The sequence below is a fragment of the Anolis sagrei genome, chromosome 6 (genome assembly GCF_037176765.1).
Source record: "Anolis sagrei isolate rAnoSag1 chromosome 6, rAnoSag1.mat, whole genome shotgun sequence".
In the NCBI taxonomy this organism is placed as follows: domain Eukaryota; kingdom Metazoa; phylum Chordata; class Lepidosauria; order Squamata; family Dactyloidae; genus Anolis; species Anolis sagrei.
Window position 1 is genome coordinate 58,865,899 of NC_090026.1, and position 18,723 is coordinate 58,884,621.

General features: G+C 39.4%; 2 protein-coding genes across 2 annotated transcripts in view; both read right to left on the bottom strand.

The window, feature by feature from the left end:
* The window catches only part of LOC132782269 (band 4.1-like protein 4B), a 70,538-nt gene extending 65,806 nt beyond the window's left edge, over positions 1-4,732 (bottom strand). Inside the window, exon 1 of the mRNA XM_067470140.1 lies at positions 4,667-4,732. Within this exon, the coding sequence (XP_067326241.1) occupies positions 4,667-4,674 (8 nt within the window). The 5' untranslated portion in view covers positions 4,675-4,732. The remainder of the gene's footprint in view (positions 1-4,666) is intronic.
* Positions 4,733-15,995: 11,263 nt separating this feature from the next.
* The window catches only part of EPB41L4B (erythrocyte membrane protein band 4.1 like 4B), a 138,809-nt gene continuing 136,081 nt past the window's right edge, over positions 15,996-18,723 (bottom strand). Inside the window, exon 16 of the mRNA XM_060781439.2 lies at positions 15,996-18,521. Coding sequence (XP_060637422.2) covers positions 18,374-18,521 — 148 coding nt within the window. The 3' untranslated portion in view covers positions 15,996-18,373. The remainder of the gene's footprint in view (positions 18,522-18,723) is intronic.

The following is an 18,723-nucleotide window of genomic DNA, read 5'->3' on the forward strand; positions in this document are numbered from 1 at the left end:
CAGCTCAAGTTTGCTGATAAAGTTCAAATAGTAAATCTGAAAAAAAGAAGAGCTTTTAGTGCAGTGGGGATATTTGTTTGCTGATCATGATTAATGAAATTGGTGCCTTATCTGAGAAAGAGGTACCAGGCTTACACACAAATCTCTAGCAGTTCTACTGAATGCTCTCATTCAGTAGTCCCTAGGTGAAACACATCTTCATATGCTGTGGTGAATACCTGTTATGTTGCTCAGCCAACTACAGTATATTTTTACATTCCCTTTGGCCATTCTGGACAACATGCTCAGCCCATCCTGTTTGTACCATATTCCCATTCTCAGTTAAAACAAAATGAATGAAATTATTATTATAAGCAGTGATGTACTGATTGTAACCATGATGTTGGTGGGAGTTGAAGCCCTCATAATAATGCGTTTGAAATTAATTTACACATGGGGGAGAGGAGTATGCCTCCTGAGGAGCTGAATTTATTGCTCATCCAAAGAGATGATTTATAGCAAAGTTCTGAGCATCACAAAGTACTGTGTACAAAAATGCAATGTCAGAAGGAAAAAGGCCAAAATGTGATTTAACCACAGTCATTATTCTTGTCTGAATCTTGAGACTCCTATGGCAAGAGTATCAAAGTCATTGAGCTGTTTTTGTAATATATGCAGATTAGGACAATGAATCTTTACATTTGCACCTTGCCATAATTTTAGCATGGCATCCCAGAAAATTGTACATGAGTTGAAAGTGTTACAACATGTAATTCTTGCAAAATCCAAAGATTCTGACAGTTTTGATTCTGATTCTATTTCCTTGATTAACTTCCAACAGAATGTAATTATTGCCATGATATCACATATGGGGCCATGATGGAGCAACAGGTTAAACTGCTAAGCTTCAGAACTTGCTGTCTGGAAGGTCAGTGGTTCAAATCCATGGGACGGGGTGAGCTCCCATTGCTAGCCCCAGCTTCTGCCAACCTAGCAGTTCGAAAACATGCAAATGTGAGTAGATCAATAGGTACTACTTTGGTGGGAAGGTAACAGCGCTCCATGCAATCATGCTGGTCACATGACCTTGGCAGCGTTTTCGGCCAACGCCGGCTCTTTGGCTTAGAAATGGAGATGAGTATCACTCCCCAGAGTGATGTCAAGGGTATACCTTTACCTTTATCTAGCACATATCACAAAATGTAAGCCTGGCTCTGACTCTCAAAGCATCAGATTGCTTCCTTTACTCTTACGTAAGCATTCTCTCTTTATGCTTCTTGTTTCAGACAGATTGGCAAATAGTTCAAAGTCATCACTTTTGAACCATGTTTTCAAGAAGGCTTACACTCCATAGTTTTGTCTGCAAACTGTAATTTGCCGGTTCATATGTCATGGCATATTATGGTAGAGAAATGAAGGAAGTGAGAGAGGGATCTGTGAATGAGAAGGCAGCTAAACAAGTTTAGTTAGATTTTTTAAGAGAGGCACTATCTTAGCAAACTATATGAAGTGATTCTGATGGTCTGCTGTTTACTGTGCCAGCTCCACTGGGAATCAGGTGCTACTGGACAGCTTTCCCAACATTTCTGTATTTCATGTCCCTTTTAGAGGTCCACTGAGGATGATTCACTCCAAAATTCTCAATGGTCCAAGCAATCCTGATGTTGGACAATCATTTATTTCTTAAAATTTCTCAAGGATAGAGAATTTTATATTACTTACATTACACACATTTTTAAAATTCTGCATGCTAATGTCACATTTTTTATTATTTTTATTTTATTTTTTGCTTTTATTATTGCATCTGTGCCCAAAAGGCTCATAAAGGCAATAGAGCAAAATGTGTTTTCAAGTCCCTGGACAGTTCTCTTAGAATCACAGAATTATAGAATCATAGAATCATAGAGCTGGAAGAGACCTCATGGGCCATCCAGTCCAACCCTCTACCAAGAAGCAGGAAAATTGCATTCAAAGTACAGATAGCCATCCAGACTCTGCTTAAAGGCCTCCAAAGAAGGAGCCTCTACCACACTCTGGGGCAGAGTGTTCCACTGCTGAGCGGCTCTCACAGTCAGGAAGTTCTTCCTCATGTTCAGATGGAATCTCCTTTCTTGTAGTTTGAAGCCATTGTTCTGCGTTCTAGTCTCCAGGGTAGCAGAAAACAAGCTTGCTCCCTCCTCCCTATGACTTCATCTCACATATTTATACATGGCTAGCATGTCTCCTCTCAGCCTTCTCTTCTGCAGGCTAAACATGCCCAGCTCTTTAAACCGCTCCTCATAGGGCTTGTCCTCCAGACCCCTGATCATTTTAGTCACCTTCCTCTGGACAGTTTCCAGCTTGTCAATATCTCTCTTCAATTGTGGTGCCCAGAATTGGACACAATATTCCAGGTGTGGTCTAACCAAGGGAGAATAGAGGGGTAGCATGACTTCCCTGGATCTAGAAACTATACTCCTATTGATGCAGGCCAAAATCCCATTGGCTTTTTTTTTGCCACCGCATCACATTGTTGGCTCGTGTTTAACTTGTTGTCCACGAGGACTCCAAGATCTTTTTCACACGCACTGCTCTCAAGCCAGGCGTCCCCCATTCTGTATCTTTGCATTTCATTTTTTCAACCTAAATGGAGTATTTTGCATTTATCACTATTGAACTTCATTTTGTTAGTTTTGGCCCATCTCTCTAACTGTTAAGATCGTTTTGAATTCTGCTCCTGTCTTCTGAAGTGTTGGCTATTCCTCCCAATTTGGTGTTGTCTGCAAACTTGATGATCATATCCTTCATCTAAGTCATTAATAAAGATGTTGAACAGGATGGGCCCAGGATGGAACCCTGCGGCACTCTTCTCATCACTTCTTTCCCGGATGAAGAGGAAAAATTGTTAAGCATCCTCTGGGTTTGTCTGCTTAATCAATTACAGATCCACCTAAACGTAGTTTTGCCTAGCCCACATTTGACTAGTTTGTATGCCAGAAGGTCATGGGGGACCTTGTAGAAAGCCTTTCTGAAGTCCAGATACGCTACATCCACGACATTCCCTGCATCTACCCAGCTTGTAACTATCGAAAAAGGCTTTCGAAGGCTTTCATGGCAGGAATCACTGGGATCAAATTAGTCTGGCATGGCTTGTTTTTGATAAAGCCGTGTTGACTATTAGCAATGACTGCAATTTTTTCTAAGTGTTTGCAGACCACTTCCTTAACAATCTTTTCCAGAATCTTGCCTGGTATCGATGTGAGGCTGACTGTTTGGGTCATCCTTTTTCCCCTTCTTGAAGTGTTGTTGATCTGGCCCTGGGGACTTGAAGTCATTTAAAGTGGCAAGGTATTCCTGGAGTTCTGCCTTTTCCCTGTGAGCATTGCCCCATCTCCTTGAAGAGGCCCTTCTTCCTTCTTCCTTTTTCTACTGACATAAGAAAAGAAGCCCTTTTATTGTTTTTAATGTCCCTGGCAACCCTGAGCTCATTTTGTGCTTTAGCCTTGCGAACCATCCCCACAGGATTTGGCTATTTGTTTGAATTCTTCTTTGGTGATTTCTCCCATTTTCCACTTCCTGTGCATGTCTCTTTTGAGTCTTAGCACAGTTAGAAGTTCTTTGGACATCCATTCTGGTTTCTTTGCACTTGTCCTATTTTTTCTCTTTGTTGGCACTGTTTGCAATTGCGCCTTGAGTATTTCACTCTTGAAAAATTCCCGTCCACCCACAACTCCCTTATCTTTTAGTATCTGTGAGCATCTGTGTCCATGGAATAACAGTGTGTCACCTCATAATGCACTATACTAATCCAAGGTGTTCCAGGGTATATTTGCATTATACTAATCCAAGGTGTTCCAGGCTATATTTTTGATCCACAGGATTAGACCATAAGAATGGGATCATGAACACTTAATAGAATCCTTACTCATTTTCTCTCTGTTTAAACCAAAGTTAAGCAGTGTAAGGATTCCACTACAGCAATTAAATTCTACCACTGCATACTAGGTCTTTGTAACTACATAATATGAAAGCATAACCTCCAAATGATGCTGAACTGAAACTCCCAGCAGTCCTACTTGGCATAGTTAATTGTGAGGAATGCTGGGAATTGCAGTCCAGCAACACCTAGTCTGAACTGTCTATAAAACCCAAGATGACTAAACTGAAATTGTTGTTCTTTGGACATATGAGAAGACATGATTGACTAGAAAAGACAACAATGCTTGGTAAGGTTGAAGGCAGTAGAAAAAGTCTGCATTATAGATGGATATACTCAATTGATTGAGTATATTCATCTTAATGGAAGCCATAGCCAAGAATCTGCACAAAGTGAGAAGAACTTGGAAGTTTCTCATTCATAGGATTATTAACAGCAATTAATTGCTATTATTAATTGCTATTATTAACAGCAATTAATCCACAATTGTCTCCATATAAGTGTTACTCTATTATCTTTCTCTTTGCATTTGGCCATTGAAAGCAAGTTAATAGACTCCAGTATGACATTTCTGTTTTGGTGCCTTGATGGATGGACACTGCAGTCATAAAATGATGAACACACCCAGGAGATTAAGACACACAAACCTAAATTTCATTGCCAATTCCAACTAGAATAGATCCATTGATTCATAGTTATATAAACTGCACTGCTACCATGGATTTACTCCAGTTGAGACTAGCAATTATATTAAGGTCATGGCAGACATACCTGAGCATTCCCTCGAAAAGTTGCTTCCACTTGCGCTTTAAGGATGTTGCATTTCAAATGTTCAGGTACAGAGGAGGGTGACGACAACAGATGATGATGAAAGTCCCTCTCTGAGGTTTTCTTATTTTCACTCTGTCATTAAGATAGGAAGCGACACTAGTGAATAGAAACAGTTACTCAGTAATCAAGGAATATTTCTTATAGAGCAAAAACTTTGAAATGCTTCAAATGCATTCTGGAGGAGTCTGGGCCCACATCCGACAGACAGGCTCGTGCCTCCGGCAGCCCGGAAAGCAGTGACAGCCAGGTGTGGGAGGATCCACCATGTGGCCTGGCCTTACATGGAGCCTCTTGCCTGGCTCACATCCCTGCCGGCTGGCAAGTGGCAAGAGCCAGGCGAGGCAGGCTTTGCATGAGGTCAGGCCTCGCGCGGAGGACCCCTCACTGGCTTTGCGGCCTTGCCGGACGGCGAGCATGTGAGGCAGGTGAGGTAGGCGGAGGAGCCCTCACTTGCCTCGTGTCTTTGCCAGATGATGAGAGTGTGAAGCAGGCTTTGTGCGAGGCCAGGCCTTGCACAGAGGACCCCTCGCCTGCCTCGCACCTTTACTGGATGGCAAGAATGCGAGGCAGAATTTGCACGAGGCCAGGCCTCATGCGAAGGAGCCCTTGCCTGGCCCGCGCCCTTGGGGCGGGGCCAACAGAGGTGGCTTCGCGACCCCTCCGAAATGGCCAGGCATCCCTCTGGGGGTCACAACCACCAGGTTGAGAACCGCTGTTCTAGAACATAAGAAGCAACTATATGGGATATATGGAATAATTTCCTCCCCCAAACCCTAGTCAACCATGCACCTCAAAAGAAGCTCAAATACCTATATTTCCTCTTCATTCCCACTCAACATGGCAAGAAGATGCAATGTCAATTCACTTCACTTCAGAAGGGAATTGAGGTATTGGGGGCTCTGGATATAGTGGTAGGTATTTTCGAATGTGTCCATGCTGCTGGGAAGCTTTCAGGATGGTTTTATGGGAAAATATTTGAAAAGTGCACAATTTAACAAATTTTAGTTTGGGGGCCTACAGGCCACACAGTTTAGGACAAGCCATTTCGCTCTTTCTGATTTAAATAATCTCTTTCCATGGGGAAATACACTTGGGATGAGTTGCTGAGATTAAATCCTGACAAGCCTCTGGGTTTGCAGTCTCAGCCCCTGATTTCTGCAGTCAACTGATTTCCATCCCTACAAATACTTTTCAACCTCATCAGAGAGATTTTGCTAAACAAGGCACTCCCAAGCACATATTCCTGTCCCGTACCTTATTGATGCTGATATGCAGAGCTGGCCATGGTCCTACTACTTTCACAGTCTCGACTTCCATCTTTTGGCGAGGAGTTCCTGGATGCCCAAAATGAGGAAAGAAAAACAGCCTGAAAATAAAGTACAAAATCTGCAAAAAGAACAAAATCACTACTTTTGCCACAAAACTGAGTTTTACATTTTGGTTCATTCTCTTTGGAAAAATAGCTGTGTGTATCATTCATAATAATCAAGTATTAAAATATGACATTAGTGGCTGTTAGTTACCCAACAATAGACGCTGTTTCTGTTCCTTGACCTAATGAATATGATCAGAAGGTTCAGCTAGGGCCCTATCTACACTATGATATAATGCAGTTTGAAACTGCATTATAGGGTCAGTGTAAATTCATATAACACAGTTCAACTGCACTGTATATGTCTGTATATGGCTTTCAGCTTAGATTCCTAAGTTAATTATATTAATGTCCTAACAATGATACGCTTATTTTAAAGTTTTAATTCTCTTCACCCTTAACTTTGATATGCTTGTACCAGACTATGTCCCTCTTTTCTCAAATTGGTCACTAACCGTAAAAAAGTGAAATCCTGCAAGGATTTAAGGCAGGACCTTTTGAATTCTCTACCACAGGGATCCTCCCCTTCCCAAACTACATTTCCCAGAATTCTGTGCTCTCTGTCTCTTTCCCAGCTCACTCAGTTTGTCCCGCCCTACTGCTTTCCTCTCTCATGGCTAGAGGCTAATAATTTAAAGAGAAATTGCAGCCTTTTTAACTTCCCTTTGCTTGTGCTGATAATGAAACTGACTTTGCTAGGCTTCTGAGCATTACAGAATTCAAACAAAAAAGTCTTGGGTAAATTCTGATTCTTAACTTTTTGCATGGGCACCCTCCCCCAGCGTTTCTCAATATACGTTTGTATATATAAAAATGTATGAATGAGATATGACTTACTAAATAGAAACCAAATTTGGGACACCCCTAAGATTCAGAAAGGTAAGAGCCAGCAGGGATGGAAAGGATAGATTTTCTGTAGTTTGGGTAGGAGGGAGGAGGATGCAAGGAGGATTGGAGAGCACTGACATCCCACTTTCCTGGCCTGCCTGAACCCAGGGAGTGTGGAATGTCTATCCCTGCTGCCCCAAAATTGGGAAAAGTCTGAATCTTCCTGGGTAATTCAGACTTTTCCCAGTGTTATTTTAATCTGTGGTCAAGATGGATTAATTGCCTACTCTGGGTTCAATCACATTAGCCTGTATGTATCTTGTAGATTGCTACACTGCATTAAAAGGCAGTGTAGATCAGGTCTAAGGTGGGCCTTATCTAGACTTATTCTAGTTCTGGAAGTACAAAAAACATAATGGATTTGGATATTAGTTCCTATGTCTCATTCTGTCCCTGTTTCTATTGTTAATTTGATGTTCTGGTTTTACAAGCATACTGCAATCTTTCCCTGAAACACTGCTCTGAAGACAGTAAAAATGTCAAGCTCTTGTTTTTTAACAATACTATATAATATGTACTTGGAGCAATTAGTAAATAAAATAAGTTAAATGTATAGCCCCCTCATATCTTTTATACCTTTTATATAATATATTACAACCTGTTACTAGTTTATCTTTAAATATATTTCACCATATTAATATTTGATACTTTTTGTTCACACTTCAGATAGTTTAAAAATGTCAGTTGAGTTTCTGGTCTTCAAGCTTTATATACAAATTAAAAAGGAAGTCAAAAAGCTCATATTTATAAAAAAATTGAAGGGAAAAATCATTTTAATAAGCTTACTCTAGACTTAAAAGAAACGTAACCACATCTATTTTTCACCATTTTTGGCTTAGGTGTTAGTCATAGCAACTTAAAACAATTAAAACCATTGAAAAAAAATTCCATAAAATAACAATATAGTAAAACAGATGCAATAAATTATACCAGAATTTATCTACCTATCTCCTTGAGGCAATGTGGTGTAGTGTTGGACTATGACTCTGGAAACTAAGGACCTTATCCGATGGGTGAGGAGAAAGTGGGGGAAAGCAGGGGAAAGTGGAGGGAACTGTCGTACACTGTTCCCTTCCATCTTTCCCTGTCTTCAGAGATGGCCAGCCATCCCACATGTTTACTTGGCCTTTTTCCATCTTCTCCCGCATTCTGCCACTTGGCCTTTGAACTCTGATTCCATGTGCTTAGGGAATACAGCGCTATGGAGCCTACCAGAAGTGCCCTTACATCATGTGATGGGCTCCCTTTCCTAAATGCATGGAAACAGAGCCTGAAGATCGTCTGATGAGGTCCTAAGACTCCAGAGACCAGGATTCGTATCCCTGCTTCACCAGGGAAACCTCTGAAGCCGGGTCACATTATCTCAGATAAAATCAAAGGCAAAACCCTTCTGAACAAATCTTGACAGGAAAATGCTGTGATAGGTTTACCATAGGGTTGCCATAAGTCAGAAATAACTTGAAGGCACATAATTATAACTTATCTATCCAGGGAAATTGTGATGTGTTGAAATATTTAAATGCTTACCCTCCAGACAAACACCATTCCATAATATGGAATTCTGCTCTAAAGGCCCTCTTCCTACAGATGAGGCTGTGCATTGAAGATTATTAAGACATACAAAGGAGGAAGTGACAATACTTTTAAAGTCTAAGAAATCTTTTAAAAGCGGAGGGCAAGGTACAAGATTTAACAGATCCCGTTTTCAAAGTCAAATGTCAAGATCTTGCTTTAAAAGGAAAATAAAAGAAAATCCTAGACAGAGAACTACAAAATTAAAAACTACTACTTCTTCTTCATCTTCTTCTTCTTCAAATCCTCGCAGTATCTTTTAAATTCATTGTACAATATCTATACATAAAAAATTATTGGTGATCATAGAATCAAAGAGTTGGAAGAGACCTCATGGACCATCCAGTCCAACCCCCTGCCAAGAAGCAGGAATATTGCATTCAAATCACCCCTGACAGATGGCCATCCAGCCTCTGCTTAAAAGCTTCCAAAGAAGGAGCCTCCACCACACTCCGGGGCAGAGAGTTCCACTGCTGAATGGCTCTCACAGTCAGGAAGTTCTTCCTCATATTCAGATGGAATCTCCTTTCTTGTAGTTTGAAGCCATTGTTCTCCAAGGAAGCGGAAAATAAGCTTGCGTCCTCCTCCCTGTGGCTTCCTTTCACATATTTATACATCGCTATCATATCTCCTCTCAGCCTTCTCTTCTTCAGGCTAAATATGCCCAGCTCCTTAAGCCGCTCCTCATAGGGCTTGTTCTCCAGACCCTTGATCATTTTAGTCGCCCTCCTCTGGACAACTCCTCTAATCAGGCTATAACAAAATAATTTTTTAAAAGATATTTTTTTCTTTAAAACCAGCTTCATTACATAAAGGTATGAACACAACATCACTTGAGGCTGATTGTCCCTTGCTGCTTGTTAGAAAGAAGTATTCTTGATGATCAAACACTCCCACTTCACATTGTCTTCCAAACAATCTTCAAACATAAAACAGATGACTTAATTTGGTAGACTTACTATTTGGGCTCGGAATGATAGGTACAGAATCCTTGCTATCCGGTGGCACAAGTCCTCCATAATGAAGATGGTGGTGATGGTGGTGGTGATGTCTTGCTGTTATTTTTGTAGTATATGACGTTCCGCCATTTTCTTCAATGTGAAACGGCGGGCCTTCAGTACTGTTTAAAGGGTAACTGTGGAACACAATTGTGGTCCAAATTAGAACATTAAGAAATAACACATTATATTTGAGATGGAACAGTAACAATAATCTAGAAGTTGCCATCAAAGATCTTCATGTTGAAGTATGCTCCTAATGGCTCCTGAGCACCTCTCAGGTCTCATAAATGTTTTACTAGTTCTCAACACAGATGGAGGTGATGAAAAAATAAGACCAACGCAAGCAGAATATTCTAAATAAGTATAACTGGATGGAGGCTAAAGTCCAAGGCTGCCATCACATTGAGGGACCAGAGTTATCTACGGGGATTTTTTTAAGGTGGAGGAAAAAAAGGAAAATACAGACCACTCAGCCTGGTTGAGGACAATCTGTGTGATCTTTGCAGGATTTAATATCTAGTATGCTCCAATGTGGTGTAGTGTAGTTAAGTGCCGAGATGTGGACATGGTCCTTGGTCAGCCACTGATATGTGACTCTCACTTCCTACATTAAGGTGAATACCAACTGAGCTCTAAAGATTGACATGTTTACAATGAAACAACAGCAACAAAATCTTCATTTCAAAAATCCTCCTTGAAGTAGATTTCCATCAAATCTCCAACATCCCATGTGTCTGGCGACATCAGTGTTTGTGAATGAAGTGGCTTGTTTACATTTCATTTCAATTTACCTTCAGTACCAGTCATGAGACAAAGGACTTCTTTCATGATTTTTGTGGAGAAGCTATATTGGCCATTGACTGAGGGATTGTATCGTTGTTGGTATGCTACACCTCTCAGCAACATTTAGTACTATTGGAAACTCCATGGCATCATTTATGCATTCTGTAGTTCCAGTCTGGATTTCAGAGTCTATATTGACACTTTTAAAATGTCCTAGTTTATCTCATCTCCTTCCAGTTTTGCTCTTTGCCTTCTAATTACATCATTGCAAACAAATGGGGAGAGGATGGTGCAGAGTCTTGCCCTCCTGAAGATGCAAATCAAATGTGGATTTATGACAACACCATGAATTTCAGTTTTTCCCACCCCCTCAGGCAATAAGTAGTCAGAGGTGCTTTTGTTCATTCTTTTCTCTGAATTATTGCCTACAGTACATGGTATGTGTTGTCATTTAAGTGCCAACCAGAACTGATCCTGCTTAGCTTTAAAGTTTAGACAGAATCCAATTACTTTAGGGCACATGTATCAAATGCAAGGCCCGTGGGGCAAATTTGACCCACCACATCATTTTATGTGACCCATGAGGCTTTCAATGCCAGGGCAACATAGTTACATTTATACCATTTTATAATTGCAAACAGCCCTTTGAAGGCAACCATAGGGCTGATGTGACACTTAGGAAAAATGAGTTTGACACCCATACTGTAGGGTATTTTAGCCTTCTCAGTAGGCTCAGGCAAAAGAAAAATGCTACATCCTGACTGTTCTCTGAAGTTGCTTGGCTATACACCAATCTGGGTTGTCATCTGTGAGACTTCGATTATATTCCATTATGACCCAATTATAATTTTGCATTTTATCTGGCGTTTACTGCTGTGGTTGAATTTGTCTCACTTTTCCAACACTGTTTTTCCTTATTGTTATTATGTCATTATGTCAAAGAGATATAATGACAGAGGTGAAAGAAGAGGGAAGACTAATTCCAGAGCCATTGCATTTCCATCCCCCCCACCCCCTTAAATTATGGCAGCTCTTTTAGGGCCTCTACTGGTAGCTAAACAGGTTGTAACAAATAAAGTTGAATGTTGTTGCATGCCTTTAACTTTGGCTTGTGCCGATTTTATTCTTGGCCAGATTTCCCCAGGGGAGGATTGCCACTTCCATCCTTGGAGGCTGAGAGAAGTAATGGGCCAGAAGTTGTTTCCATGTCTGAACATAAATCAAATATGGGACTCCTGGAGTCCCAGTCCAGTTTTCACAGTGCTACTACTATTGCTACTACCGTGCAACCTTCTGTTAATATACCTCTGAGTTAATTTCTATTAATAGGGGACTCATTACAGTAGCTTGTGCGATTTCCCCAAGTAGGATGCCAATGTACAAAACCTATACCTGTACAAGGATATTTTTCATAAACACGAAGATCTGAGATGTCTCTCACATACTGTTTTTGCTGTTTCTGTGCTTGTGTGGCAACTACAGTGTTCCTGTTTTCTTTTGCGCTGAGCTGTACTTTGCAACATTTATCCTCTCAAAGAAACAGGAAATACAAGTCAGTATTAGTTTACACACGTGAAGCATCAATGGTTATACTCTATAGTTTAGATTAGCAATGATTAGAGTTTTAAAACTCTCTCATCTAGCAGCTAGAATGCTAGCACATGATGTGACTTCTCTACTGAGATACTATATAATCCCACTTGCTCTGAAGCAAGTTGAGACATATTGATTCACACATTATGTAAATTGAGGCATACCAGTGATCCTGTGTATCCTGTGACAAAGCAGCATACATTTTTTTTTAAAAAAAACCTCTATGTTATTTACTGAACTATGGCCTGTATAGTTCAGTACTTTCCATTTTAAGTCACAGTAGTTCTCCAAGGTATCAGCCGTGCCTTCTACCTAGGATACTGGGGACCTTATGTATGCAAATCATGTGCCTCCAAGGTATGGCTCACTGTCAGTTTCAGGGAAGCATCCAGAGGGAATCATGCATAAGACTTTCCTTGCACAGTCTAGCACAGCACAGGGTTTTTAAAACCACAATAAAGTGTTTTTCTTAAAAGATTTAAAATCACACTTAGTCAAGCATACAGTTATTTTATTGCATCAGACTGGATAGCCTTAATATGACCTTGCATTCTCATCCCAAGCACACTTATCAGAAAGGGCCACATTCAGGATGGGGAATTCTGAAGATGATGAATAATCATATCCATGAACCTATATTTTAAAGTGAAAAATGATTTTGTTAATGAGTTATTTCCTTAGAATGAGGATAAAAAATTAATCAGATTACTGTAATACTTCTAAAAGTTACTGAAGTACAAAATACCCAATATGATGACCATGGTGTCATTTTGGGTTCCTTCCCCTTACTGATTTTAACAGGAATTTGGAGGCTGGCATGTTGCAATACGACACACTGGTCTCTAGCTCTCATTCAAATATGTTCAGTAGCCTTCTTAGTTAGGATATTGTAAACTGTTGATGGGACTTGTGTGTAACCCTGCTACAATTTATTATTTTGTACAGAAATGTATTATTCAAATATTTTATCTAGCCTAGTTGCTAAGAATGATTTGAATCAGGGATTACTTTAAAGAGATACATTTAGGGATGACTGAGCCATGCCAAATGGGGCCTCTGTGTAAAGATATGCACTGAATCAGTGGTTTGGTTGGCACCCTGCTTTGACAAGTTAGATTTTGGAGATGGTTCAAGTGGATTCTCCCATGGAATATAACTGAAAAGCAACAAATAACTGTTTTATCTTTTTTACCGAAACTGGATAAATTCTGCCTCTTATTTGGTAACTACATCACTATTGATATGCATATGTATATCCCTTTTTGGATGAAGTACAGGGGTCTATTCTGATGCTCTGGCATTACAAACTAAAACCTCCCAGGAGTTCTCAATCCCTGGGAGGGCTACCAGTGCTGCTTTGTGGCGATAGCGAAAGAAGGGAAAGAAGAGGGGATTCAGACCATTCACATACAATTGCTTGAGCTATCTGGGAAAGGAAAGGAGGATGCACTCTATCAGAGTGCTTTCTTGTTTTTTCTGCACTTGTATTTCATGGTCAAAATTACCTCCATGGGGATCCCCAAAATTGCCCCCATGGGGATCCCCAAAATTGCCCCCTATCTGGGAGTTTACAGCTGCCAGGGTGGGGGAAAGATATAGAACTATGTCAAACCCGCTATGCTTTAGAGGCATTTTGTGCAAAGCATTTAGTTTGTTTTTGAAATATATACTTACCCTTTCATTGGTGTGAGGAGTGTGTGGTTCCCCAATTGCTGCTGAATTTGGATGTCAAACTATGCTCATTATTGGATAGGGCAGTGATTTCCAAACTGTGTGTCAGGACATGTTAGTATGCTTGCTGCAATGTGTTGGTGAGTTGCGCAAATGTAATGAGAAACCTCTGAGTCTATGTGAAATAAGCAATAAATCATATTTTTTTAAAAAAAATATAAACAAAAGGTTTTCATATTGTGTCCACATACATTTCATTATTACAATTTATGAATGTCCCTGTCCCTTATAAGGGGTTAGGTTTAACCTCTGGTTTGCTAGTAATACTGAATTACTGTTTCACAAACATGAAATGTTTGGAAAGCTCTGGGCTAGGGCTTCGGGCACTGGCTTGCCAACATCTGGAAAACCACGACTCCCACTATCACCTTGTTTTTTTGAACAGTCGTTATCAAAATGACATGCAGCCGAGCTAGGTCTCGAGTTAATAAATGTACAAGATTTCAGAAGGAAAGCATTTAGTGGGGAATCTGTGCTCTTCAGAAACCGTGATATAAAAGCTTGCATTGCATGACTTGAATATCTATGTAAGGATTCATGAGTAATAAACACTTTTTGTATTTTAGGCTGATTCTTTATACATTATTCCTCGTGGATTTTATTTGCAAGATCCATGTGCTGATCTCGCAAATAAACATCTGAACTTTAAGCAAACATTTTTTTTTTCTAAAAACCCAGGACCAAGCAAAAGCTGACCGGCCAGTTTTGCTGCTTTTTCAGTATACTTTATTTATAGTGTTTCTACTCTTGTCAGACAAGTTTCAGAAGGCTGAGGTAGTTCAGTGCAGTTTTCCTCATGCAAACTTCCATTCTGTTCCCCCAACATTTAACATCCATGAGTAAGAGGGGGAAGTTGTTGAAAACTGGCACCAAAGTTCATTTCTCCAATATGCAAAGGACATAAAGGGCAAAGGATGTGCTTTTCTCTCACACACATCTCAACAAGGTAGTCATTAGATGTCTAATGAACAGAAGATGTTTTAAAAGCTGTGTTATTTATAAACTGACCAGAAAAAATATTTAAGGTTTCTGCAGCCAGCGTAGGTCTCCGCAGCCAGAGCAGGCGGACACAGCGAGTGGTGGCCTGGGCTGGCTGCGGAGGCATCCGCAACGAGCATCTCTGCAGTGGAAGAGGACCTCTGTTCACAGCAGCTTGCCTGCCTGACTTCTGGGGGTGCTTTCATCATACTTTTCCTGCATGAAGGCTGCATGCTGACTAGATGGCCCATGGGGCCTCTTCCAACTCTATTGCTGTTATTGTTGTTGTGGTTGGATGGCCATCTGTCAGGGGTGCTTTGATTGTGCTTTTTGCTGCATGAAGGCAGAAGGTCCTTGAATTACAACTCTATTATTAATAATGATAATGATAATGATAATGAGAAGAAGAAGATGACGACGACTGGGTGGCCATCTGTCAGGGATACTTTGATAGTGCTTTCCCTGCATGAAGGCAGAATGAAGAGAGTTGGACAAGATGGCCTTTAGAGGTCCCTTCCAGCTCTAGGATTCTATGAAAGGAGTCTTAGTCGAGCACGATCCAACAGTGTGGTGCTGCAGCTGAAAAGCTGAGAAGACCAATGCCATTCTAGGCTGCATCAATAGGAGAAGCCTGAGAGAAGGTGAAAGGGAACTGATCTGACACTTTACCTTGGCTGGTTTTTTAATTGCTTTTAATGATAATTATTTAATGCAACTGTTTATTTTAACTCATTGGACAATGTTTAACTCATTGGACAATGTCTTTTGTTTTAAAATTTTATGGTTTTTTGTTTATATAGGCATTGAATGTTTTCCTGTTACTATGTCGGTCTGAGTCTCCATGGGGAGATAGGGCAGAGTACAAATTGTTATTATTATTGTTATTATTAATAATAATAATAATAATAATAATAATAATAATAATGTTATTGTTGATACCATATTGTTTTTGTTGACACTCCTTTTCCACTTACAGAGCTAGTTTATTGCTTTACTTTGAAATATGGTAAATATTCAAAAACATTTAGCTTACTGATGCCTCAATTATGTAATTTTATTGGTATTTATTTTTATTTTTGAAATTTACCAGTAGCTGCTGCATTTCCCACCCTCGAGTCAATACCGTTTCCCAGTTTTTTGAGGTAAAATTAGGTGCCTTGACTTATATTCAGATTGGCTTATACTCGAGTCTATACAGTATGCTGAATTAAGTTTTACTACTCTTTCCCCATCAAATGTGCTAATGATGGGGCTAGTTTTATGCTGTGACAGACTCTCTCCCTTCATACAATGTCTTGGAAATTTCTGAGCAATATTTCAAAGCTCAAAACAGAAAACATAAAATGTCAAAGACAATGAAAAATATTCATATTTATTGCATGTAAATATTCATATTATTTAACATGTACAAAAATCAGAACAATGTAAACATACCATAAATAAAATCTTAATTTCTCTGAGAATGATGTAGACTTAAACCTATTTATGAAGTCAAATCATATTTAAAAAAACACTTCAAAATACTTCCAAAATATAGATATTCCTTATTCCACACCTTTCAAAAATATCACAGCATTAAGATCAAATCAATGCATGTGCAAAAGCAGGTACTGTTATTATGTAATCAAGGGAACCAAAGCTTACCTGTTAAGGAAATCTGAGTTATGGAATATATATCCAGCTTCACAGAAGCTGAACTTGTTTATAAACATCTGAGTTTAATATTTTAGAGTCATCTTCTTAAGGACCTGTTCAGACTTTGCATTTCAATATGTGATGAGATCAGGACAGAGGCATACATTCACTGGCTGGCATTCTGTTAATGGTATATGTGGCTATGAGTCAATATTTCCCCTGTGTACATAATTTTTCAGTGGAAGTTGATGTTCCATTCCTTGCACAATCAAAGCCAAATCTTACCAAATCTCCTTCTCCTCATAATCATAATAATAATAATCATCATCATCATTATTTCTACCCCGCCACCATCTCCCCAATGGGGACTCGGTGCGGCTTACAAGCCCGGACAACATAATACAGCAATAAAATCAAAGGATATATATCAGATAACACTATTCTATGCTGGTGTATGTGTGCATATGTGACTGTAGAAGCTTCTGGCAATGTCCTTGTAGCAAAATCTGAAATGACTGCATAATCTGCTGAGACCTCTAGAGCAGGGCTTCTTAAACTGTGGGTCCCAAACTCAAACTGGGTCCCCTTAGTTCAATGATTGAGTCCCATTTTTTTCCCTTGTGGCTGTTTTAGATATTTACAGTGGACTGTGCTGAAGATGTACTTCATAAGAAGGAAAATCAGCCTATTTAGCAAGTCTTGCAAATGCTGATCTGTTCGCAGTAAATGTTTAGTTTTTAATACCTATTTTATTTACCTATATAGCCAGGGTCACATTATTTTATTTTCAGACAGAAAGGTGTGCAGGGTGGAAAAGTTTCAGAAGCTCTGCTCTAGAGGATCCCAGTGGATGATCTATTTATTTTATATCTGGCTATAGGGACAAAGCTAGATGCTTCTTTGATTCCTATACACTCTCTATCAGGCATGGAATGGCTGGAGAAGGGGAGCGTTAGGCACTGCAGCCTTTATACGGTAAACCTAGTGGTTGACGAATGACCATTCTGTCTCTCTGTCCTGTTTGCCCTAGTGTAAAATGGTAATGGCTGAATATAGGAATTCTTGTTTCATTAGCATGATAGCCTAAGCCTTGTGGTGCTGCCAAATGCCTCTAATCCAGCACCAATCTGGCACCAACCAAAAGACAAAATGCATGTATTTTTTCCTCCTTACTGGAAAAAATAATGGAAGGAGTAGGAAATCATACAAGGGATGGAAATGGAAGACAACATTATCTGGATCCCATGTAAAGTTCCACAATAAAGACAGAGTAAAAGCATTAGTGGGAGGCAACCCTGGACCCAAACTCACTAACTGAAAACATTCAAAGACTGTAGGAAACAAATGGCATCTGAACAAGTTTTATCATCAGATGCTTCACCAGTTTCTCTTTCTATTGCAGTTTCGCTTTCTATTGCATTTTACCAATCTACTGAAAGACAACACTGCCCACTTTTAAGGCATGGTTCTTACATCACAACAGTATAAAAGATTACATTACAGCAGCAAATTGTTGATAGAAATGGACTGTAATCAATAAATTTGAAAAATCAGATTCACTACTTTAAAAAAATATAAAACTCTAGTAGCTTCCTCATACTGGTTAACTTGGCACAAAAATCCACTCTTTCAATCTGACATAACATAGTTTTTTTGCATTAAGCATTTGATCCCTTTATAATTTACTATTAAAATATATTTGATATCTATCATCATAATGATCTGAGTAGCACTCAAAGCAAGATATAAATTAAAAAAGGGAAGACATTATCATTGTTGGGTTTGATTCATAATAAATGAATCTATTACGTGTAAATGGCAAGGAATAAATGTAAGAATGCTACGTAAGATCAGAATGTGAAGAATTATGAGCTAGCAGTGACATTCCAGAATTTGGGGCAGCAGAATGCACAAGGCTTCCTAGAACATTCTGGACTGCAGAAACTATGACTTGGTTTACTTATTATTCTCTAATGATTGTTACACCACTTTAACAAATTTTATTTGCAAAAATAAATGTATAATGTACACAGGCATTTTATGAGATGCAATGAGGATATGAGATGATGCATGAAGCTAAAGATTCTTTGTTTTTCACAGGGTAGTCATTAGATTATCCTGATAGAACTGGCAGTGGATCCCAGCTAAGTTCTTCTGATTCTGCTCCTGGATATAACGTAAATTGTTGTCCTCTTCACCTGGGGATGGTTTCCAATAGAGTCTATCATCATGATAGGGTGCCCTAAATCATATACATAATGATGGGTGAATGAAAAGCAGAAAGTAAAATACGGTGATGAATGACAAATTCACTTCTCACATATGTACATGGAAAATACAACAGTGTTGAATTTATGAATTTATGAACAGGGTACAAAGGTGAATTGGTGACTAAATGAGGGGTCCCTTTACACATAGAGCAGAAATGCCTAAACTTCGCCACT